The 25,290-nt window shown below is 40.2% G+C and overlaps 1 protein-coding gene across 3 annotated transcripts in view; it reads left to right on the forward strand.

Annotated features, from left to right (window-relative positions):
* LOC115170123 (fibroblast growth factor 12) overlaps positions 1–25,290 on the forward strand; it is a 96,340-nt gene that overhangs the window by 35,999 nt on the left and 35,051 nt on the right. The window contains exon 1 of one of the 3 annotated variants that reach the window (XM_029726436.1): positions 3,529–3,981. The exons of the other annotated variants lie outside the window; for them this stretch is intronic. Within the exon in view, the coding sequence (XP_029582296.1) occupies positions 3,891–3,981 (91 nt within the window). The 5' untranslated portion in view covers positions 3,529–3,890. Of the gene's footprint in view, positions 1–3,528; positions 3,982–25,290 lie in introns of those variants that run through there. 3 annotated transcript variants of the gene reach the window in all.

Consider the following 25,290-nt stretch of genomic DNA (forward strand, 5'->3'; position numbering starts at 1 on the left):
GTCCCATAGGGCGACGCACAATTGGCCCAGCGTCGTCCGGGTTTGGCCGGGGTAGGCCGTCATTGTAAATAATAATTTGTTCTTAACCCACTTGCCTGGTGAAATAAAAGGTTAAATAAAAACACGTAAAACATTGAAGCGGGCACAACTGTTCAACATCGGTGGCCATCTTGTATCAGCTACAGATTTAGTTAAATAAAGGAACTTTGTGGATGTCTTGAACTACTTTCTCTGTCTCTCCCCTCATCCTTGACCGACTCTCACCCTCCCTTTTCAAAAATCTCCTATTCTCTTCTCAGCTCCCTCTCCATAGAACTGTAACAGTGCCCTCTACTGTAAAACGTGATGTATTTGCGATTATTTTGTTGAGCAACGTGAGCATTGCCCTCACATTGCTTTGTCCCCTCTTCTAGTGTTTCAATAGTATGTAGCCCAAAGGGGATTAGCATCCACTGTGTGATTCTGATTTTCTTCATTATTATTGACTGAAACTTAGCCTCGGCCGCGAACCAGGCTTCCCTGACAACCACGTGTTTCTGGAGGTATAGCAACGCGAGACTTACTTAGACTCACTGTCAAGGGACAGGCAGGGTCCTCTGTGCAAAGCACCAAAAGCAATGATGTCGTTGAATATCATTACGCCTCGTCATAATATACCACACACCATAATCTCAATAGTTACAATGGTCCAGTAACAATACACAATGTCACTTATTTCTGAGATCACTATATACAGCTGACTCCTGGTTTCCATAGGGCTTTGGTCCAAAGTAGTGCACTATATAGGGAATAGGGTTCCATAGGGCTCTGGTCCAAAATAGTGCACTATATAGGGAATAGGGTTCCATAGGGCTCTGGTCCAAAGTAGTGCACTATATAGGGAATAGGGTTCCATAGGACTCTGGTCCAAAGTAGTGCACTATATAGGGAATAGGGTTCCATAGAGCTCTGGTCCAAAGTAGTGCACTATATAGGGAATAGGGTTCCATAGGGCTCTGGTCCAAAGTAGTGCACTATATAGGGAATAGGGTTCCATAGGGCTCTGGTCCAAAGTAGTGCACTATATAGGGAATAGGGTTCCATAGAGCTCTGGTCCAAAGTAGTGCACTATATAGGGAATAGGGTTCCATAGAGCTCTGGTCCAAAGTAGTGCACTCTATAGGGAATAAGGTTCCATAGAGCTCTGGTCCAAAGTAGTGCACTATATAGGGAATAGGGTTCCATAGGGCTCTGGTCCAAAGTAGTGCACTATATAGGGAATAGGGTTCCATAGGACTCTGGTCCAAAGTAGTGCACTATATAGGGAATAGGGTTCCATAGAGCTCTGGTCCAAAGTAGTGCACTATATAGGGAATAGGGTTCCATAGGGCTCTGGTCCAAAATAGTGCACTATATAGGGAATAGGGTTCCATAGGGCTCTGGTACAAAGTAGTGCACTATATAGGGAATAGGGTTCCATAGGACTCTGGTCCAAAGTAGTGCACTATATAGGGAATAGGGTTCCATAGAGCTCTGGTCCAAAGTAGTGCACTATATAGGGAATAGGGTTCCATAGGGCTCTGGTCCAAAGTAGTGCACTATATAGGGAATAGGGTTCCATAGAGCTCTGGTCCAAAGTAGTGCACTCTATAGGGAATAGGGTTCCATAGAGCTCTGGTCCAAAGTAGTGCACTCTATAGGGAATAGGGTTCTATAGGGCTCTGGTTAAAAAGTAGTGCACTATATAGGGAATAGGGTTCCATAGAGCTCTGGTCCAAAGTAGTGCACTCTATAGGGAATAGGGTTCCATAGGGCTCTGGTCCAAAGTAGTGCACTATATAGGGAATAGGGTTCTATAGGGCTCTGGTTAAAAAGTAGTGCACTATATAGGGAATAGTGTTCCATAGAGCTCTGGTCCAAAGTAGTGCACTATATAGGGAGTAGTGTTCCACTTGGGACAGAGCCCTACAATGCAGTGGTTTTGGACCCGGAGGACTGCGTTGCACAATCACACACCCCAAATATTTCGCTCTGTATCGATCCATCATGGTATTGAACATTTTGTGTTGTAGACATGTAGCGGTATAATAATGTTATATGATGTGTTGTTTTATCTTTTGTTTTATATGTCATGTAAGTGCCTTCATGTGTTTGGACCCCAGGAAGAGAGGGGGGCCAAATGTATCGCATTTACACCTAAATGTGGAAATGCTGAAATTATGTGATATACTATATATATGTATATTAAAGAAAATAGGGAACGGTTAGTTTACGCTTTAACCAGAGTTTGCACTTATCTAATGTGCACTTGAAAAGAAAGTGTACTGAGATACGCTTCAGCCCAGCTTGAACATAAAAGGGCACCAGGTGCTTGACTGAGGAGCTTGAAAATCCCCCCAAAACCTTCCTTACCCCTGGACACTACAAACGGGTGACTATCCAAAAAAAACAATCATAAAAAAAAGAAGGATCACTCTTTATCTGCATTGATCGAAGTATTTAATGACTGGACATATAAACAAGCTTACGTTTCGCCGTAATCGCCTTCATCCGAGCCTTGCATAGGAAAAGGTGTCAGGCACTTATATAGCCTCTCAGGGGAGTGTCCCACCAGCACTTATCAGGAGTGAACTGAACCCCCCCTTTGGCTATAAGACTGCTTGGACGTGATTTATTTGTATATTTCGTTGATTTTGCACACTGTGGATATGGAAAGGTCAAAGTGCAATGTGTCAAGTTGTAGTGACAAATTGTCTGTTGTTTCTCAATTATTTTGTAAAGTGAGTAAATTCACAACAACAAACAGCTTGCTCTGCTGTTTCCCCTAAAGTTTCTGCAATTTGTTTGTTTGTTTGGTTAATTAAAATAGAGAAGGTCTTGCTGACCTGTCAGTGGCACACCTTACTGCTTCAATTAAGCACTTGTTGGGGGCATGTCCTTGAAGAGACAGTGATGTTTAATGTGTCATATCATATATCATTATATTACTTGTCATTTGATATTGAGTCATCGAACCTGTATGTCTGTCTTTGTTCACCTAAAGACTAGGAGCTCAACAGAATTGGTAGGTAGCACACTGGTACCTATAGGTACTGCAAGAAATGACAAAAATTAGTCCTGGACAAAAATGGTCTTACTACTGAGGTGTCTAGGTTGCCTACATCATCATCAGACTGTGACCACTGATATGCCGATGCACAGTAAACTAACAGTTGATGTAGGCTGAGTTTACTATCTACTAGGACTTGACACCCGCATGGTATTGTTGTCTAAGAGTTTATTTAGGCTACTCTTTCATCATGACATGTTGGTGCATTTGGTTATCTTTAAACTGTCGGCAGCATCCGACGTGGGCTATACGTTGTCCTCCGGTCCCCTATAGATAGCGGAACATCGGCCTTTTAATCCCAACATACCGTGCCGCGTCGCTCTCATTGTGTCGCCTGGACAAACAGCACGGTATACTGCATTACCTCATCCCTGGCCGTCCCGCCACTTACCCCTGCAGTTAAACTTTCCGTGCAAGCTGCTCGCACTGTTCTCTCTCTCTCTCTCCCTCTTCCCCCCCCATCTCTCTCCCCCTCCCTGATATTACGTCCCTTAGTAAAGACAGGGACTGTACAAATTAGGAGCACATCCTAACGTCCTTGCGTAGCCTAGCCTTGGAAGACAGAGTGTTTTAAAGACAAATGATTGTCGGTGGATGAGAAGAGGAGAGGAAAACACAGTCAAGATGCCTCGTTTTAGCGTAATTTGTCCTGGACACTGTGCCCTTCTGGCGTTTTGAGGCTTGTGAACCTAGAGAGCAGCTGCTCTTAGTGAAGGTGGCTATACGCTATGCTACCTGACCCAGTGTTGTGATAGCTGTCCGGATTGCTTGGATTGAGGAAGGTTCCCACCAACCCAAATCAATGAGGATTCTGAGGCCATTCCTTCAGAAAGGAGCGCATATGCTGCAGTGTTTCTGTGGAGAACGATCGAAGCCGACCACAATCACCGCCGGTGAGACATAGCCTCTAGCCTTGCATGCTTTCTCTCTTGGGCTATAATGAAAAAGAGGGGGGAAACAATTTCATTGGCCAGCCGAGTGTGTGAGTAACATCTTCCGAGTCTGCGGTATAACAGGCTCCCCTTACACTTGCCTCTGTCCCGAGTTTTGTCTCTTGCCCGCTGAAGCGCAGCGCAGTGACGCGAGACTCGTCCTCCCCGCAATACTGTAGAAAGATCCAAGTATTTGTGTTTTAAGTCCTCATACAAGCTAACACACACCACAGACAGGTCTTGTTCAGTGGATTTATGTGAGATAGCCAGCATTCATAGAAGTATTAGGATATGCTATTTTAAGAATGGGTCATTTACAACGCTGCATATTAAGCAGGACAGCCAATAGGCAATTAAACGGCTTGATGTCATATACTTACGCAACCTGGAATGTCCATATTAGGTCCCTCAGCAAAGTAATACGTTTCAGGACGCTGGACAACAACTCCTGTCTGTCTATGTACGCCTGCTTTCCAGCGTCATGGACAGCATACATAATGGTAGTCTTGAGCTCTGTTATGCTGGGAGTAGATTCCTCTGATTTTACTCAATATTTACATTTCAGCATACATATTCATAGTATCTGTTAGTGAACGCTGCCAGTAGATTCCCTTGCCTTTATCAGTTCACACAGTTAGGCTTGAGACCCTTGTCAAGTCCTGCAGGCCCCTCATCCCACAACACACTGCACCGCTGATCTCTGCAGCGATACAACTCACTTCCTTCTTCAATGACTATTAATATTCCTCATCATGATCTCGTGGAGACGATGGCAACACCGTCCCTCAAGTCGTTTCAGTTCAACTGCTATTAGAAACTCCATTAAGCACAGTTGATTCCTCTGGGGCAGTTGGGCCAAAAGCAGCATGCATACAGGGATCTTCCGAATAGAGAAGGCACTGTCACTGCCTGTCCCATACAGCGTTCTTTAAGAAGTTAACTTATTACACTTGTAATTATACTTAAACAACAAGAGTCGGATGATGACTGAAGGATTCTGATTACTAGCATAGTACCATAGTGTCAGTTTGAGACTTCATAGGTGACTGGTAAAAGGGACTAATGTCTTAAATGGTGAAGATACCCTTTAAAGAAGTTTAAGTGAACTACAACAACCTCCTTCAAAGCTAAATCAGCATGTAATTCTGATTGTCATATAATCGATTTTAAGCAGGTAGGCCCAGATAGGGAAAGCAGTACAGATGTAGGATCTTCATTTGATTATTCTTTTGTTTATGATCATTTTCTAGCACAGCAGGAAATGCTAACTTTAAGTGCATTCAAGGTTAAAATGTCAGACTTTTTTTGCCCAAACGTATAACGTATCAATCCTTATAAAAAATATCCTTGAATTACAATCAGCATAATAATTCACATTTCCTGTTGCTGCAGGATAATTTTCCTGCTGTGGCAAACTGGCTCAAATTAAGATCCTAGATCTGTATAGGTACTAAAGTCATCCCTGTCTATATCAGACAAGATGAGTTATACTAAAGCTGAATGGTTTAAACGGTGCCTTATACAGATGCCTTGGAAGTTACACTGTTTCATATTCTTACTTTTTTTAAGTTTCAGGATGACCATTTTTTATTTCTCCACGTGACAGGAAAACTTATTGCAGCAACTTGGAAAAACAAGTAAACTAGCTAAATCAAGTGATTTCTATGAAACATTGACGCACGACTGACTGAACTAGAAGTACTAAACTAGTCTACTACTGCAGGTTTCAATGCAGACTATTGTTTGTGTTATCTTTGTCCCCACTAATGAGAACATTGTTCTATCATTGTTTCACCACTTCTGTTAGAGAATGTTACGGGAGGGTTCATTCCTAGCCTGGCTACAAGTCTATTTGTGCCGTCGTGCCACTCATTGCCACTCATTGACATTTGGCATGACAAGGAGTTGACGTGATAGCACAAACAGATCTGGGACCAGGCTAGTTCATAGCCATTTGTGTCAATGAAATGTATATAGTAGTCCCAGGAACCATCATTTCAACTTAGAATGAAGTAGTTAAACAGTTAAGGAAGTGTATGGTTCTCAAATGTGTTAAACGAATGACCTGTCTCACCTGTGCAAACTCTGCACCTGTTTTTGTTTCCAAGAGGGACTAAAACACAAAGTGTAAAGATCCTATTTTAAGGTAAATTGTAAGTAAAGGTGCATTCTGTGATCTAGTCCCCTCTGTAAATAACAGGTTGATACGTTTTTACAGGTGCAACCTCTTAGTAAATCTGGCCCCAGGTTCTTTGCTACTTCATCCCTTGAAGAATCATTTTTGTCAACATAATTGTACTGGTTTTAAAAGGTGGATACATTTTTAGGAAGTAATTTATAATTCAGACGCAAAGAAAAGGTAGGATATGAAAATTGAACAAAAACAAAACAAACAAAAGAGAAGAGCATTAGTTGAAAAGGATTCTATGACACATAGCATGCACGTAGTGAGTAAAATAATACCATTTCACAAAGAAATACTCTGCAGTTGAAATATATTAGATTTGGGGATGTATGTATCAAACATCTCAGAATAGGAGTGTTGATCTAGGATTCTTTTGGTATTTTAGGTATTTTATTAGGATCCACATTAGCTGTTGCAAAAGCAGCAGCTACTCTTCCTGGGGTCAACATGACATAATACAGAACATTAATAGACAAGAATAGCCCAAGGACAGAACTACATACATTTATTTTAAAAGGCACATGTACAGTAGCCTACATATCAATACATACACACAAACTATCTAGGTCAAATAGGGGAGAGGCGTTGTGCCGTGAGGTGTTGCTTTATCTGTTTTTTGAAACCAGGTTTGGTGTTTATTTGAGCAATATGAGATGAAACGGAGTTCCATGCAATAATGGCTCTATATAATACTGTACGCTTTCTTGAATTTGTTCTGTATTTGGGGACTGAAAAGACCCCTGGTGGCATGTCTGGTGGGATAAGTGTGTGTGTCAGAGCTGTGTGTAAGTTGACTATGCAAACAATTTGGGATTTTGTTTCTTATAAATAGAAGAATTGATGCAATCAGTCTCTCCTCAACTCTTAACCAAGAGAGACTGCCATGCATAGTATTTATATCATCTCTTTGATTACAGTGAAGAGAAACATGTGCCGCTCTGTTCTGGGCCAGCTGCAGCTTAACTTGGTCTTTCCTTGCAGCACTGGACCACACGACTGGACAATTATCAAGATTAAAACTATAGCCTGCAGTAATTGCTTTTTGGAGTGTGGTGTCAAAAAAGCAGAGCATCTCTTTATTGCGGACCTCTCCCAATCTTTACAACCATTGAATCTATATGTTTTGAACATGACAGTTTACAATCTAAGGTAACGCTGTCACGCCTGCTCCCGGTCTTCCCCCCGTGCCAGGCTCCCCAGCATTGCGCACTCCTGCCACCATCATTACGTACACCTGCCTTCCCTTGTCACGCGCATCAGCGTTTTATTGGACTCACCTGGACTCAATCACCTGTTTAGTACCTCCCCTATATTTGTCAGTTCCCCGCTGCAGCAATGATTGTTGTTTGTCATTGTGTATCCGTGTGCTGACCCTGTTTCTGTCTTGCTCTTTGTCTGTTTCTAATTAAATGTCACCGTACCTGCTTCTCGTCTCCGGCATCGGTCCTTACAGAATGCAGCAGCCATCATACGAAGCATTGGGGAGTGCTGACGTTCCGGTTGGTGGTGATGTCGGGTCCGGGGCCCGACACCGATGGAACCAGGGTTGCTTAAGCCAGCTTGTCGGGCTGTCACGCCCTAGCTGGCTTGAGAGGTTTCTTGCCCTGGTTGGCTCGGAAGACGCCCATCCCACGTCAGGCCTCAGCCGGATCGTCAGGTGTTTACGCCCAGCCGGCCTAGTCAGGCTGCTACGCCTCCGCCGGATCATCGAGCTCCCACGCCTCAGCGGGATCAACAGGCCTTCATGCCTCAGCCGGATCAACAGGCCTTCATGCCTCAGCGGGATCAACAGGCCTTCATGCCTCAGCCGGATTGTCAGGCTCCTATGCCTCAGCTGGATCGCCAGGCTCTCATGCCTCTGCTGGTTTGTCCAGCACCCGTGCCTCGGCCGGCCCATCAGGCTCGCCCAGGTGGGACGCCGGGTGGTGCCCCTGGGGGGGGGGGCACTGACACGCTTGCTCCCGCTCTTCCCCCCACCAGGCTTCCCAGCATTGCACACTCCTGCCACCATCATTACGCACACCTGCCTTCCCCCCGTCACGTGCATCAGCGTATTATTGGACTCCCCTGGACTCAATCACCTGTTTATTACCTCACCTATATTTGTCAGTTCCCCGCTGGTGCACTGATTGTCATTTGTCATTGTGTATCCATGTGCTGACGCTGTTTCTGTCTTGCTCTTTGTCTGTTCCTAATTAAATGTCAACTCCCCGTACCTGCTTCTCGTCTCTGGCGTCGGTCCTTACAAACGCCATGTAATTTATTCTCCTCAACTTGTTCAACAGCCACACCGTTCATTACTAGATTCAGCTGAGGTCTAGAACTGGAATGATTTGTACCAAATAAAATGCTCTTAGTTTTAGAGATGTTCAGGACCAGTGTATTACTGGCCACCCATTCCAAAACAGACTGCAACTCTTTGTTAAGGGTTTCAGTGACTTCATTAGCTGTGGTTAATGATGCGTATTTGGTTGAATCATCAGCACACATGGACACACATGCTTTGTTTAATGCCAGTGGCAGGTCATTGGTAAAAATAGAAAAGAGTAGAGGGCCTAGAGAGCTGCCCTGCGGTACACCACACTTTACATGTTTGACATTAGAGAAGCTTCCATTAAAGAATACCCTTTGAGTTCTATTAGATAGAGAGCTCTGAATCCACGATATGGCAGAGGTTGAAAAGCCATAACACATACACTACAGTTCAAAAGTTTGGGGTCACTTGGAAATGTCCTTGTTTTTGAAAGAAAAGCAAAAACACAATTGTCCATTAAAATGACATCAAATTGATCAGAAATACAGTGTAGACATTGTTAATGTTGTAAATGACTATTGTAGCTGGAAACGGCAGATTTTTAATGGAATATCTACATAGGTGTACAGAGGCCCATTATCAGCAACCATCACTCCTGTGTTCCAATGGCACGTTGTGTTAGCTAATCCAAGTTTATCATTTTAAAAGGCTAATTGATCATCAGAAAACCATTTTTCAATTATGTTAGCACAGCTGAAAACTGTTGTTCTGGTTAAAGAAGCAATAAAACTGGCCTTCTTTAGACTAGTTGAGTATCTGGAGCATCAGCATTTGTGGGTTCAATTACAGGCTCAAAATGGCCAGAAACAAAGACCTTTCTTCTGAAACTTGTCAGTCTATTCTTGTTCTAAGAAATGAAGGCTTTCCATGTGAGAAATTGCCAAGAAACTGAAGATCTGGTACAATGCTGTGTACTACTCCCTTCACAGAACAGCGCAAACTGGCACTAACCAGAATAGAAAGAGGAGTGGGAGGCCCCGGTGCACAACTGAGCAAGAGGACAAGTACATTAGAGGCCTCACAAGTCCTCAACTGGCAGCTTCATTAAATAGTACTCGCAAAACACCAGTCTCAACGTCAACAGTGAAGAGGTGACTCCGGGATGCTGGCCTTCTAGGCAGAGTTCCTCTGTCCAGTGTCTGTGTTCTTTTGCTCATCTTAATCTTTTCTTTTTATTGGCCAGTCTGAAATATGTATTTTTCTTTGCAACTCTGCCTAGAAGGCCAGCATCCCGGCGTCGCCTCTTCACTGTTGACGTTGAGACTGGTGTTTTGCGAGTTTCTCAAACTAGACACTCTAATGTACTTGTCCTCTTTCTCAGTTGTGCACCGGGGCCTCCCACTCCACTTTCTATTCTGGTTAGAGCCTATTAGCATGCTGAAAGTCTATTGTTAATTTGTTTACAAAGAAATAGCATTGTATTTGGTCCCCCCAAAAAATCCAACAGTTTGCTAAGAGCTGGCAGCAAGCTTATAGGTCTGCTGTTACTCTTGGGTAGCGGAATGACTTTGGCTTCCCTCCAGGCCTGAGGACAAAGACTTTCCTCTAGGCTCAGATTAAAGATATGACAGATAGGAATGGCTATAGAGTCAGCTACCCTCCTCAGTAGCTTTCCATCTAAGTTGTCAATGCCAGGAGGTTTGTCATTATTGATCGATAACAATAATTGTTCCACCTCTCCCACACTAACTTTACAAAATTCAAACTTGCACTGCTTTTCTTTCATTATTAGTTTTTTATGCATGAATACGATGGTTCACTGTTCGTTGTTGGTATTTCCTGTCTAAGTTTGCCAATGAAGTAATCATTAAAATAATTGGCAACATCAAATGGTTTTGTGATGAATAAGCCATCTGATTTGATGAAAGATGGAGGTGAATTTGTTTTTCTGCCCATAATTTCATTGAAAGTACTTGATTTTGGCTTCATATTACAGTTTCTTCTTCTTTTTGTTGAGTTTAGTCACATCATTTCTCAATTTGCAGTAAGTCAGATATGCAGCCAGACTTATTAGCCGCTCCTTTTGCCCCATCTATTTCAACCATACAGTTGTTCAATTCCTCATCAATCCATGGAGCCTTAACAGTTCTAACAGTCAGTTTCTTAACAGGTGCATGTTTATCAATAATTGGAAGAAGCAATTTCATAAATTCATCAAGTGCAGCATCTGGATGTTCGCCATTAATCACATCAGACCAACAAATATTTTTAACATCATCCACATAAGAGTCACAGCAAAATCTTTGTATGATCTCTTATACAATATTTTAGGCCCAGCTGTTAGAATTTTGGCTTTCCTGGATATATCCACTATATTGTGATCATTGCATCCAATGGGTACGGATACAGCTTAAGAACAAAGTTCTACAGTATTAGTAAAAATGTGATCGATACATGTGGATGATCATGTTGCTGTAGTGTTTGTAAACACCCTGGTAGGTTGATTAATAACCTGAACTAGATTACAGGCACTGGTTACAGTAAGAAGCTTTCTCTTGAGCGGACAGCTTGATGAAAACCAGTCAATATTCAGGTCCCCAAGAAAGTAGACCTCTCTGTTTACATCACATACACTATCAAGCATTTCACACATATTATTTAGATACTGACTGTTCACACTTGATGGCCTATAGCAACACCCCCCCAAAAAAGGCTTTAGATGTGCCAAGTGAACCTCCAACCACAACACTTCAATAGCACTTGACATAAGATCTTTTCTAAGCATTACAGGGATATGGCTCTGAATATATACAGCAACACCTCCCCCATAAGCATTCCTGTCTCTTCTATAGATGTTATATCCTTTTATTGCTACTGACATATCATCAAATGAATTATCTAAGTGAGTCTCAGAAATGGCTAATATATGAATGTTATCTGATGTTAGCAAGTTATTGATTTCATGAACCTTATTTCTAAGGCTACATATATTCATATGGGCTATTTTCAGCCCTTTCCTGGGTAGCTTATCAGAGATAGACATAATACTGAAAAAAGCAAACAAAGCAAGAGAACAAAATATACATTCAGCAGTCCATTAATCAATTGGTGTGTGTTTGTGTGTGCTGCGGGGTTGAAGCTACGAGCCTATATGCTTGGCTCTCTCATCCCTTCCAGGCTTCTCGGAAGGAACGTGGACAATGAATCTGTCGTAGCGGATGTATGCAATGTCCCCACTCGCTCTGGCAGCTTTCATGTCTGGGATCAGTTCTTTCCTCTTCTGGCCACAGCTTCAGGATGGTCCTCGTTGAGGAAGATATATGTTCCTCTCAAGTTCTTGGCTCCTTCCAGAACATCTACCTTGTCCTTGAACCTCAGGAACTTAACCACTATTGGCCTGGGCCTGTCACCTGGGCCGGTGGGCAGGCCCAGTCACGGTGGGTGTGGGCATGCTCCACCTTAATCTTCTTGTGGTCCATCTTCAATTTCTCCGAGATCGTTTCCCTCACTTTGTCCTCAGACTCCGTCCAGGTCTCATTTGGAGATTCTGCAATTCCATCCACAACCTTGTTGTTCTGCCTTGATTGTCCCTCGAGATAGTCTAATTTATCTGTCATTGTTATCATGGATTCACATACAGAACTAATGTCCTCTCTCACTGACTTACAGATTGCTGTCATCTTGCCGTTCTCCTGTTTCAATTCATTGAGCTGACCCTGGGAGAGCTGCAAACTGTTCTTCAGGTCCTGGACCTCCCTGGTCAGGTCGTCCATTTTTTTATTAGTTGACTCCACCAGTATTTGGACAAAACACTTGAAGCTATTTTCTTGTTGTTGTAGCAACTGCTTCTAAAACTATTTTTGGTCGTTTAAAAGATCCTTCAAGTCTGAAAGAGAGACACCACTGTCCTCAATGCTCCTCCTGCCGGCTTTGGTCTTTGTCATGGTAGCGAGCAACGCAGGTTACGTTGTTACTCATCGCAGTTGCAGACAGGTTCAAGTCACAGGGAAGATTGAAAACAACAAACCCTGTCCATGTAATTTTATTCGGTGTGATCTAAAAGGCACTAATCTGAGACAATTGATAGATACGGTGCCAGATATTGATTCTATGATAAAGCTGTTGACCAGTGTTGCCACTTTAAAGTTGTATCATTATTTATATGTGTCACATATACTCTCTCTCCGGCCTCTAGGTCATCAGGCTGCTGATCATCCCGCACACCTGTCACCATCGTCTCGCGCACCTGCGCCTCATGACACTCACCTGGACTCCATCACCTCCTTGATTATCTTCTCTGTATCTGTCCCTCCCCTTGGTTCTTTCCTCGGGTGTTATTGACTCTGTTTTCATGTCGGTGAATTGTTTGTGTTTCGTGTTTATTGTTTTGTTTATTTATTAAAACACTCACTCCCTGTACTTGCTTCCCGACTCTCAGCGCACTTGTTACAATATGGCATTAAAATACACATTATTTATGAGGAAACCGAAACCAATGAAGCAACTGTGATAGAATTGTTTAATACCATACACATCAAAAGCTAAACGCTTTGTTGTTATTGTGATGTAATTCTCGTATGAAATTTAAAGCGAGTTAACTGGGGTTCAATTAATTTCAATTTTTTTTCCCTTTTTTTGTGACCAAATTCGAAGAAGAAAAGTATAGAGTTTTCACATTGACTTTATGAGTGTAAAGATAATATCTTGACAAGTGCACAGAGGGAAATGTTTATGAGCAACATGTTGCCTGAACCGATAAAGGCAAGGCCGCTATCTACTTGCAGCTTTCAAATGAAGGGGGTTGCAGGTAGCCTAGTGGTTAAAGCGTCGGACCTGAAGGTTGCTAGTTCGAATACCCGAGCCGAAAAGGAAAGACAAAACATATGTCTGTGCCCTTGAGCAAGGCACTTACACACAAACCGGCTGCGCGCGTGCGCCATCGTGCATAAACTTATTTTGTCCCCCGACACCAAACGCGATCACGACATGCAGGTTAAAATATCAAAACAAACACTAAACTAATTATATTAATTTGGGGACAGGTCGAAAAACATTAAACATTTATGGCAATTTAGCTAGTTAGCTTGCACTTGCTAGCTAATTTGTCCTATTTAGCTAGCTTGCTGTTGCTAGTTAATTTGTCCTGGGATATACATTGAGTTGTTATTTTACCTGAAATGCACAAGGTCCTCTACTCCGACAATTAATCCACACATAAAACAGTCAACCGAATCGTTTCTAGTCATCTCTCCTCCGTCCAGGCTTTTTCATCTTTGAACTTATATGGTGATCGGCATCTACACTTTCATAGTATTACCACGACGACCGGCAAAACAGTTCGTCTTTCAATCACCCACGTGGGTATAACCAATGAGGAGATGGCACGTGGGTACCTGCTTCTATAAACCAATGAGGAGATGGGAGAGGCAGGACTTGCAGCGTGATCTGCGTCAGAAATAGGAATGACTTCTATTTTATCCCTTGGCAACGCAGATGCTCGTTGGTGCGCGCGAGCAGTGTGGGTGGAATAATTGAATAACATAGATTCCTAAATATATTTTGCGACGCGAGTGGTGTGGTCAGTCTGTTAACCCTAGCCGTTAATAACGGCTGGCCATGAACCCATTTTTAGAGGCCGTCTCAGGGGGAGTTGGGACATGCAAGAAACACATTTCCAATTTACACATGCTTATAATAGACACTTGTATATGTGTGAAATACCACACGAAAACGTATGCACTCACTACTGTAAGTCGCTCTGGTTAAGAGCGTCTGGTAAATGACTAAAATGAAAGGAAATAGGATAAATACAAGCACCCTCCATATTATATTATAATACAGTTCAATACTACCAGTATGTACTGTAGGCTGTCCATTGACCTGAACTGTAAACATGCACAGAAAGAAATGAGTTGCTGTCCATTGACCTGAACTGTAAACATGCACAGAAATAGATTAGTGGCTGTCCATTGACCTGAACTATAAACATGCACAGAAATAGATTAGTGGCTGTCCATTGACCTGAACTGTAAACATGCACAGAAATAGATTAGTGGCTGTCCATTGACCTGAACTGTAAACATGCACAGAAAGAAATTAGTTGCTGTCCATTGACCTGAACTGTAAACATGCACAGAAATAGATTAGTGGCTGTCCATTGACCTGAACTGTAAACATGCACAGAAAGAAATTAGTTGCTGTCCATTGACCTGAACTGTAAACATGCACAGAAATAGATTAGTGGCTGTCCATTGACCTGAACTATAAAAATGCACAGAAATAGATTAGTGGCTGTCCATTGACCTGAACTGTATGCCTTCTTTCCTGAAGGCCCTAAAACTGACATTCCATCATGCTGCATATGAGACGGGTGTAACTATGTTTATGGAATGGAGGAGAGGGGTGTAACTATGTTTATTAAATAGAGGAGAGGGTGTAACTATGTTTATTAAATGGAGGAGAGGGGTGTAACTATGTTTATTAAATGGAGGAGAGGGTGTAACTATGTTTATTAAATGGAGGAGAGGGGTGTAACTATGTTTATTAAATAGAGGAGAGGGGTGTAACTATGTTTATTAAATGGAGGAGAGGGGTGTAACTATGTTTATTATATGGAGGAGAGGGGTGTAACTATGTTTATTAAATAGGGGAGAGGGGTGTAACTATGTTTATTATATGGAGGAGAGGGGTGTAACTATGTTTATTAAATGAAGGAGAAGGGGTAACTATGTTTATTAAATAGAGGAGAGGGGTGTAACTATGTTTATTAAATAGGGGAGAGGGGTGTAACTATGTTTATTAAATGGAGGAGAGGGTGTAACTATGTTTATTAAATAGGGGAGAGGGGTGTAACTATGTTAATTAAATGGAGGAGAGGGGTGTAACTATGTTTATTAAATGGAGGAGAGGGGTGTAACTATGTTTATTAAATAGGGGAGAGGGGTGTAACTATGTTTATTAAATAGGGGAGAGGGGTGTAATTATGTTTATTAAATGGAGGAGAGGGGTGTAACTATGTTTATTAAATAGAGGAGAGGGTGTAACTATGTTTATTATATGGAGGGGAGGGGTGTAACTATGTTTATTAAATGAAGGAGAGGGGTGTAACTATGTTTATTAAATAGAGGAGAGGAGTGTAACTATGTTTATTAAATGGAGGAGAGGGGTGTAACTATGTTTATTAAATAGAGGAGAGGAGTGTAACTCTGTTTATTATATGGAGGAGAGGGGTGTAACTATGTTTATTATATGGAGGAGAGGGGTGTAACTATGTTTATTATATGGAGGAGAGGGGTGTAACTATGTTTATTATATGGAGGAGAGGGGTGTAACTATGTTTATTAAATGGAGGAGAGGGTGTAACTATGTTTATTAAATGGAGGAGAGGGGTGTAACTATGTTTATTATATGGAGGAGAGGGGTGTAACTATGTTTATTAAATGGAGGAGAGGGTGTAATTATGTTTATTAAATGGAGGAGAGGGGTGTAACTATGTTTATTAAATGGAGGAGAGGGTGGAACTATGTTTATTAAATGGAGAAGAGGGGTGTAACTATGTTTATTAAATGGAGGAGAGGGTGTAACTCTGTTTATTAAATGGAGGAGAGGGTGTAACTATGTTTATTAAATAGGGGAGAGGGGTGTAACTATGTTTATTAAATGGAGGAGAGGGATGTAACTATGTTTATTAAATAGAGGAGAGGGGTGTAACTATGTTTATTAAATGGAGGAAAGGGATGTAACTATGTTTATTAAATAGGGGAGAGGGGTGTAACTATGTTTATTAAATAGAGGAGAGGGGTGTAACTATGTTTATTAAATGGAGGAGAGGGGTGTAACTATGTTTATTAAATGGAGGAGAGGGGTGTAACTATGTTTATTAAATAGAGGAGAGGGGTGTAACTATGTTTATTAAATAGGGGAGAGGGATGTAACTATGTTTATTAAATGGAGGAGAGGGGTGTAACTATGTTTATTAAATGGAGGAGAGGGGTGTAACTATGTTTATTAAATAGAGGAGAGGGGTGTAACTATGTTTATTAAATAGAGGAGAGGGGTGTAACTATGTTTATTAAATGGAGGAGAGGGGTGTAACTATGTTTAGTAAATATAGTAGAGGGGAGGTGAGGGGGTGTAACTATGTTTATTAAATAGAGGAGAGGGGTGTAACTATGTTTATTAAATGGAGGAGAGGGGTGTAACTATGTTTATTAAAGAGGGAGGGGTGTAACTATGTTTATTAAATAGAGGAGAGGGGTGTAACTATGTTTATTAAATGGAGGAGAGGGGTGTAACTATGTTTATTAAATGGAGGAGAGGGGTGTAACTATGTTTATTAAATGGAGGAGAGGGGTGTAACTATGTTTATTAAATAGAGGAGAGGGGTGTAACTATGTTTATTAAATAGAGGAGAGGGGTGTAACTATGTTTATTAAATAGTGAGGAGAGGGGGTGTAACTATGTGTATTAAATGAGGAGATGGGTGTAACTATGTTTATTAAATAGAGGAGAGGGGGTGTAACTATGTTTATTAAATAGGGTGAGGGGTGTACTATGTTTTATATAAATGAGGGAGAGGGGTGTAACTATGTTTAGTAAATAGAGGAGAGGGGTGTAACTATGTTTATTACAATGGAGGAAGGGGTGTAACTATGTTTATTAAATGGAGAGAGGGGTGTAACTAGGTTTATTAATGGAGGAGAGGGGTTAACTATTTTATGAAATGAGGAGAGGGGTGTAACTATGTTTATTAATAGAGGAGGGGGTAACTATGTTTATTAAATGGAGGAGAGTGTAACTATGTTTTTAAATAGAGGAGAGGGTGTAACTATGTTTATTAAAGAGGAGAGGGTGTAACTATGTTTTATTAATAACTGTTTATTAAATGGAGAAGGGGTGTAACTATGTTTATTAAATGGAGGGGGTGTAACTATGTTTATTAAATGGAGGAGAGGGTGTACTATGTTTATTAAATGGAGGAGAGGGGTGTAACTATGTTTATTAATGGGAGAGGGGTGTAACTATGGTTATTAATGGAGGAGGGTGTACTATGTTTATTAAATGGAGGAGAGGGTGAAACTATGTTTATTAAATGGAGCAGGGGGTAACTATGTTTTTTATTAAATGGAGGAGAGGGTGTAACTATGTTTATTAAATGGAGGAGAGGGGTGAAACTATGTTTATTAAATGGAGGAGAGGGGTGTAACTATGTTTATTAAATGGAGGAGAGGGGTGTAACTATGTTTATTAAATGGAGGAGAGGGGTGAAACTATGTTTATTAAATGGAGGAGAGGGGTGTAACTATGTTTATTAAATGGAGGAGAGGGGTGTAACTATGTTTATTAAATGGAGGAGAGGGGTGGAACTATGTTTATTAAATGGAGGAGAGGGATGTAACTATGTTTATTAAATAGAGGAGAGGGGTGTAACTATGTTTATTAAATGGAGGAGAGGGGTGTAACTATGTTTATTAAATAGGGGAGAGGGGTGTAACTATGTTTATTAAATAGGAGGAGAGGGGTGGAACTATGTTTATGAAATGGAGGAGAGGGGTGTAACTATGTTTATTAAATGGAGGAGAGGGGTGTAACTATGTTTATTAAATAGAGGAGAGGGGTGTAACTATGTTTATTAAATAGAGGAGAGGGGTGTAACTATGTTTATTAAATAGAGGAGAGGGGTGTAACTATGTTATTAAATAGAGGAGAGGGGTGTAACTATGTTTATTAAATAGAGGAGAGGGGTGTAACTATGTTTATTATATGGAGGAGAGGGGTGTACTATGTTTATTAAATGAGGAGAGGGGTGAAACTATGTTTATTATATGGAGGAGAGGGTGTAACTATGTTTATAAATAGAGGAGAGGGGTGTAACTATGTTTATTATATGGAGGAGAGGGGTGTAACTATGTTTATTAAATGGAGGAGAGGGTGTAACTATGTTTATTAAATGGAGGAGAGGGGTGTAACTATGTTTATTAAATGGAGGAGAGGGGTGTAACTATGTTTATTAAATAGAGGAGAGGGGTGTAACTATGTTTATTAAATGGAGGAGAGGGGTGTAACTATGTTTATTAAATAGAGGAGAGGGGTGTAACTATGTTTATTAAATGGAGGAGAGGGGTGTAACTATGTTTATTAAATGGAGGAGAGGGGTGTAACTATGTTTATTAAATAGGGGAGAGGGGTGTAACTTTGTTTATTAAATGGAGGAGAGGGGTGTAACTATGTTTATTAAATAGAGGAGAGGGGTGTAACAATGTTTATTATATGGAGGAGAGGGGTGTAACTATGTTTATTAAATGGAGGAGAGGGGTGTAACTATGTTTATTAAATAGAGGAGAGGGGTGTAACTGTTTATTAAATAGGGGAGAGGGGTGTAACTATGTTTATTAAATAGGGGAGAGGGGTGTAACTATGTTTATTAAATGGAGGAGAGGGGTGTAACTATGTTTATTAAATAGGGGAGAGGGGTGTAACTATGTTTATTATATGGAGGAGAGGGGTGTAACTATGTTTATTAAATGGAGGAGAGGGGTGGAACTATGTTTATTAAATGGAGGAGAGGGATGTAACTATGTTTATTAAATAGAGGAGAGGGGTGTAACTATGTTTATTAAATGGAGGAGAGGGGTGTAACTATGTTTATTAAATAGGGGAGAGGGGGTGTAACTATGTTTATTAAATAGGGGAGAGGGGTGGAACTATGTTTATGAAATGGAGGAGAGGGGTGTAACTATGTTTATTAAATGGAGGGAGAGGGGTGTAACTATGTTTATTAAATAGAGGAGAGGGGTGTAACTATGTTTATTAAATAGAGGAGAGGGGTGTAACTATGTTTATTAAATAGAGGAGAGGGGTGTAACTATGTTTATTAAATAGAGGAGAGGGGTGTAACTATGTTTATTAAATAGAGGAGAGGGGTGTAACTATGTTTATTATATGGAGGAGAGGGGTGTAACTATGTTTATTAAATGGAGGAGAGGGGTGTAACTATGTTTATTATATGGAGGAGAGGGGTGTAACTATGTTTATTAAATAGAGGAGAGGGGTGTAACTATGTTTATTATATGGAGGAGAGGGGTGTAACTATGTTTATTAAATGGAGGAGAGGGTGTAACTATGTTTATTAAATGGAGGAGAGGGGTGTAACTATGTTTATTAAATGGAGGAGAGGGGTGTAACTATGTTTATTAAATAGAGGAGAGGGGTGTAACTATGTTATTAAATGGAGGAGAGGGGTGTAACTATGTTTATTAAATAGAGGAGAGGGGTGTAACTATGTTTATTAAATGGAGGAGAGGGGTGTAACTATGTTTATTAAATGGAGGAGAGGGGTGTAACTATGTTTATTAAATAGGGGAGAGGGGTGTAACTTTGTTTATTAAATGGAGGAGAGGGGTGTAACTATGTTTATTAAATAGAGGAGAGGGGTGTAACAATGTTTATTATATGGAGGAGAGGGGTGTAACTATGTTTATTAAATGGAGGAGAGGGGTGTAACTATGTTTATTAAATAGAGGAGAGGGGTGTAACTGTTTATTAAATAGGGGAGAGGGGTGTAACTATGTTTATTAAATAGGGGAGAGGGGTGTAACTATGTTTATTAAATGGAGGAGAGGGGTGTAACTATGTTTATTAAATAGGGGAGAGGGGTGTAACTATGTTTATTATATGGAGGAGAGGGGTGTAACTATGTTTATTAAATGGAGGAGAGGGGTGTAACTATGTTTATTAAATGGAGGAGAGGGGTGTAACTATGTTTATTAAATAGGGGAGAGGGGGTGTAACTATGTTTATTAAATAGAGGAGAGGGGTGTAACTATGTTTATTAAATAGAGGAGAGGGGTGTAACTATGTTTATTAAATAGGGGAGAGGGGTGTAACTATGTTTATTAAATGGAGGAGAGGGTGTAACTATGTTTATTAAATGGAGGAGAGGGGTGTAACTATGTTTATTAAATGGAGGAGAGGGGTGTAACTATGTTTATTAAATGGAGGAGAGGGTGTAACTCTGTTTAATAAATGGAGGAGAGGGTGTAACTATGTTTATTAAATGGAGGAGAAGGGTGTAACTATGTTTATTAAATGGAGGAGAGGGTGTAACTATGTTTATTAAATGGAGGAGAGGGTGTAACTATGTTTATTAAATAGGGGAGAGGGGTGTAACTATGTTTATTAAATGGAGGAGAGGGGTGTAACTATGTTTATTACATGGAGGAGAGGGGTGTAACTATGTTTATTAAATGGAGGAGAGGGTGTAACTATGTTTATTAAATAGAGGAGAGGGGTGTAACTATGTTTATTAAATGGAGGAGAGGGGTGTAACTATGTTTATTAAATAGGGGAGAGGGGGTGTAACTATGTTTATTAAATGGAGGAGAGGGTGTAACTATGTTTATTAAATGGAGGAGAGGGGTGTAACTATGTTTATTAAATGGAGGAGAGGGGTGTAACTATGTTTATTAAATGGAGGAGAGGGTGTAACTATGTTTATTAAATGGAGGAGAGGGGTGTAACTATGTTTATTAAATGGAGGAGAGGGGTGTAACTATGTTTATTAAATAGAGGAGAGGGGTGTAACTATGTTTATTAAATAGAGGAGAGGGGTGTAACTATGTTTATTAAAATAGAGGAGAGGGGTGTAACTATGTTTATTAAAATAGGGAGAGGGGTGTAACTATGTTTATTAAATGGAGGAGAGGGGTGTAACTATGTTTATTAAATAGGGGAGAGGGTGTAACTATGTTTATTAAATAGAGGAGAGGGTGTAACTATGTTTATTAAATGGAGGAGAGGGATGTAACTATGTTTATTAAATAGGGGAGAGGGGTGTAACTATGTTTATTAAATGGAGGAGAGGGGTGTAACTATGTTTATTAAATGGAGGAGAGGGGTGTAACTATGTTTATTAAATAGGGGAGAGGGGTGTAACTATGTTTATTAAATAGAGGAGAGGGGTATAACTATGTTTATTATATGGAGGAGAGGGGTGTAACTATGTTTAATAAATGGAGGAGAGGGGTGTAACTATGTTTATTAAATGGAGGAGAGGGGTGTAACTATGTTTATTAAATGGAGGAGAGGGGTGTAACTATGTTTATTAAATAGAGGAGAGGGGTGTAACTATGTTTATTATATGGAGGAGAGGGGTGTAACTATGTTTATTAAATGGAGGAGAGGGTGTAACTATGTTTATTAAATGGAGGAGAGGGGTGTAACTATGTTTATTAAATAGGGGAGAGGGGTGTAACTATGTTTATTAAATAGAGGAGAGGGGTGTAACTATGTTTATTAAATAGGGGAGAGGGGTGTAACTATGTTTATTAAATAGAGGAGAGGGGTGTAACTATGTTTATTAAATAGAGGAGAGGGGTGTAACTATGTTTATTAAATAGGGGAGAGGTGTGTAACTTTGTTTATTAAATGGAGGAGAGGGTGTAACTATGTTTATTAAATGGAGGAGAGGGTGTAACTATGTTTATTAAATGGAGGAGAGGGGTGTAACTATGTTTATTATATGGAGGAGAGGGGTGTAACTATGTTAATTAAATAGAGGAGAGGGGTGTAACTTTGTTTATTAAATGGAGGAGAGGGGTGTAACTATGTTTATTAAATGGAGGAGAGGGGTGTAACTATGTTTATTAAATAGAGGAGAGGGGTGTAACTATGTTTATTAAATAGGGGAGAGGGGTGTAACTATGTTTATTAAATAGAGGAGAGGGGTGTAACTATGTTTATTAAATGGAGGAGAGGGGTGTAACTATGTTTATTATATGGAGGAGAGGGAGTAACTATGTTTATTAAATAGGGGAGAGGGGTGTAACTATGTTTATTAAATGGAGGAGAGGGGTGTAACTATGTTTATTAAATAGAGGAGAGGGGTGTAACTATGTTTATTAAATAGAGGAGAGGGGTGTAACTATGTTTATTAAATGGAGGAGAGGGGTGTAACTATGTTTATTATATGGAGGAGAGGGGTGTAACTATGTTTATTAAATAGAGGAGAGGGGTGTAACTATGTTTATTAAATAGAGGAGAGGGGGTGTAACTATGTTTATTAAATAGAGGAGAGGGGTGTAACTATGTTTATTAAATAGAGGAGAGGGGTGTAACTCTGTTTATTATATGGAGGAGAGGGGTGTAACTATGTTTATTATATGGAGGAGAGGGGTGTAACTATGTTTATTATATGGAGGAGAGGGGTGTAACTATGTTTATTAAATGGAGGAGAGGGGTGTAACTATGTTTATTAAATGGAGGAGAGGGGTGTAACTATGTTTATTAAATGGAGGAGAGGGGTGTAACTATGTTTATTAAATGGAGGAGAGGCGTGTAACTATGTTTATTATATGGAGGAGAGGGGTGTAACTATGTTTATTATATGGAGGAGACGGGTGTAACTATGTTCATTATATGGAGGAGAGGGGTGTAACTATGTTTATTATATGGAGGAGAGGGGTGTAACTATGTTTATTATATGGAGGAGAGGGGTGTAACTATGTTTATTAAATGGAGGAGAGGGGTGTAACTATGTTTATTAAATGGAGGAGAGGGGTGTAACTATGTTTATTATATGGAGGAGAGGGGTGTAACTATGTTTATTAAATAGGGGAGAGGGGTGTAACTATGTTTATTAAATGGAGGAGAGGGGTGTAACTATGTTTATTAAATGGAGGAGAGGGGTGTAACTATGTTTATTAAATAGGGGAGAGGGGTGTAACTTTGTTTATTAAATGGAGGAGAGGGTGTAACTATGTTTATTAAATGGAGGAGAGGGTGTAACTATGTTTATTAAATGGAGGAGAGGGGTGTAACTATGTTTATTATATGGAGGAGAGGGGTGTAACTATGTTAATTAAATAGAGGAGAGGGGTGTAACTTTGTTTATTAAATGGAGGAGAGGGGTGTAACTATGTTATTAAATGGAGGAGAGGGGTGTAACTATGTTTATTAAATAGAGGAGAGGGGTGTAACTATGTTTATTAAATAGGGGAGAGGGGTGTAACTATGTTTATTAAATAGAGGAGAGGGGTGTAACTATGTTTATTAAATGGAGGAGAGGGGTGTAACTATGTTTATTATATGGAGGAGAGGGAGTAACTATGTTTATTAAATAGGGGAGAGGGGTGTAACTATGTTTATTAAATGGAGGAGAGGGGTGTAACTATGTTTATTAAATAGAGGAGAGGGGTGTAACTATGTTTATTAAATAGAGGAGAGGGGTGTAACTATGTTTATTAAATGGAGGAGAGGGGTGTAACTATGTTTATTATATGGAGGAGAGGGGTGTAACTATGTTTATTAAATAGAGGAGAGGGGTGTAACTATGTTTATTAAATAGAGGAGAGGGGTGTAACTATGTTTATTAAATAGAGGAGAGGGGTGTAACTATGTTTATTAAATAGAGGAGAGGGGTGTAACTATGTTTATTAAATAGAGGAGAGGGGTGTAACTCTGTTTATTATATGGAGGAGAGGGGTGTAACTATGTTTATTATATGGAGGAGAGGGGTGTAACTATGTTTATTATATGGAGGAGAGGGGTGTAACTATGTTTATTAAATGGAGGAGAGGGGTGTAACTATGTTTATTAAATGGAGGAGAGGGGTGTAACTATGTTATTAAATGGAGGAGAGGGGTGTAACTATGTTTATTAAATGGAGGAGAGGCGTGTAACTATGTTTATTATATGGAGGAGAGGGGTGTAACTATGTTTATTATATGGAGGAGACGGGTGTAACTATGTTCATTATATGGAGGAGAGGGGTGTAACTATGTTTATTATATGGAGGAGAGGGGTGTAACTATGTTTATTATATGGAGGAGAGGGGTGTAACTATGTTTATTATATGGAGGAGAGGGGTGTAACTATGTTTATTATATGGAGGAGAGGGGTGTAACTATGTTTATTATATGGAGGAGAGGGGTGTAACTATGTTTATTAAATGGAGGAGAGGGGTGTAACTATGTTTATATATGGAGGAGAGGGGTGTAACTATGTTTATTAAATAGGGGAGAGGGGTGTAACTATGTTTATTAAATGGAGGAGAGGGGTGTAACTATGTTTATTAAATGGAGGAGAGGGATGTAACTATGTTTATTAAATAGAGGAGAGGGGTGTAACTATGTTTATTAAATGGAGGAGAGGGATGTAACTATGTTTATTAAATAGAGGAGAGGGGTGTAACTATGTTTATTAAATAGGGGAGATGGGTGGAACTATGTTTATTAAATAGGGGAGAGGGGTGTAACTATGTTTATTAAATGGAGGAGAGGGGTGGAACTATGTTTATTAAATGGAGGAGAGGGGTGTAACTATGTTTATTATATGGAGGAGAGGGGTGTAACTATGTTTATTAAATAGAGGAGAGGGGTGTAACTATGTTTATTAAATGGAGGAGAGGGGTGTAACTATGTTTATCAATAGGGACAATACTCTATGATAGTGACTAGGAACTAGCCTTGTAGTTTTTGAACTTGTGTAAGGTTTTTGAACGATCTTCAATGGGCAAAAACGTCTTCAGCCAAATACTTCATAAAAGGCTTCTGACAGAAGTAAATTAAGCCACAAACACACATGTGATTTTATATACACTGAATGGACAAAACAGTAAGAACACCTGCTCTTTCCCTGACATAGGCTGACCAGGTGAATCCAGGTGAAAGCTATGATCCCTCATTGATGTCACTTGTTAAATCCACTTCAATCTGTGTAGATGAAGGGGAGGAGACAGGTTAAAGAAGGATTTTTAAGCCTTGAGACAATAGAGACATGGATTTTGTGTGTGTGCTATTCAGATGGTGAATGGGCAAGACAAAATTTTTAGGTG

This window comes from Salmo trutta, chromosome 31 (genome assembly GCF_901001165.1).
Source record: "Salmo trutta chromosome 31, fSalTru1.1, whole genome shotgun sequence".
Classification (NCBI taxonomy): Eukaryota; Metazoa; Chordata; class Actinopteri; order Salmoniformes; family Salmonidae; genus Salmo; species Salmo trutta.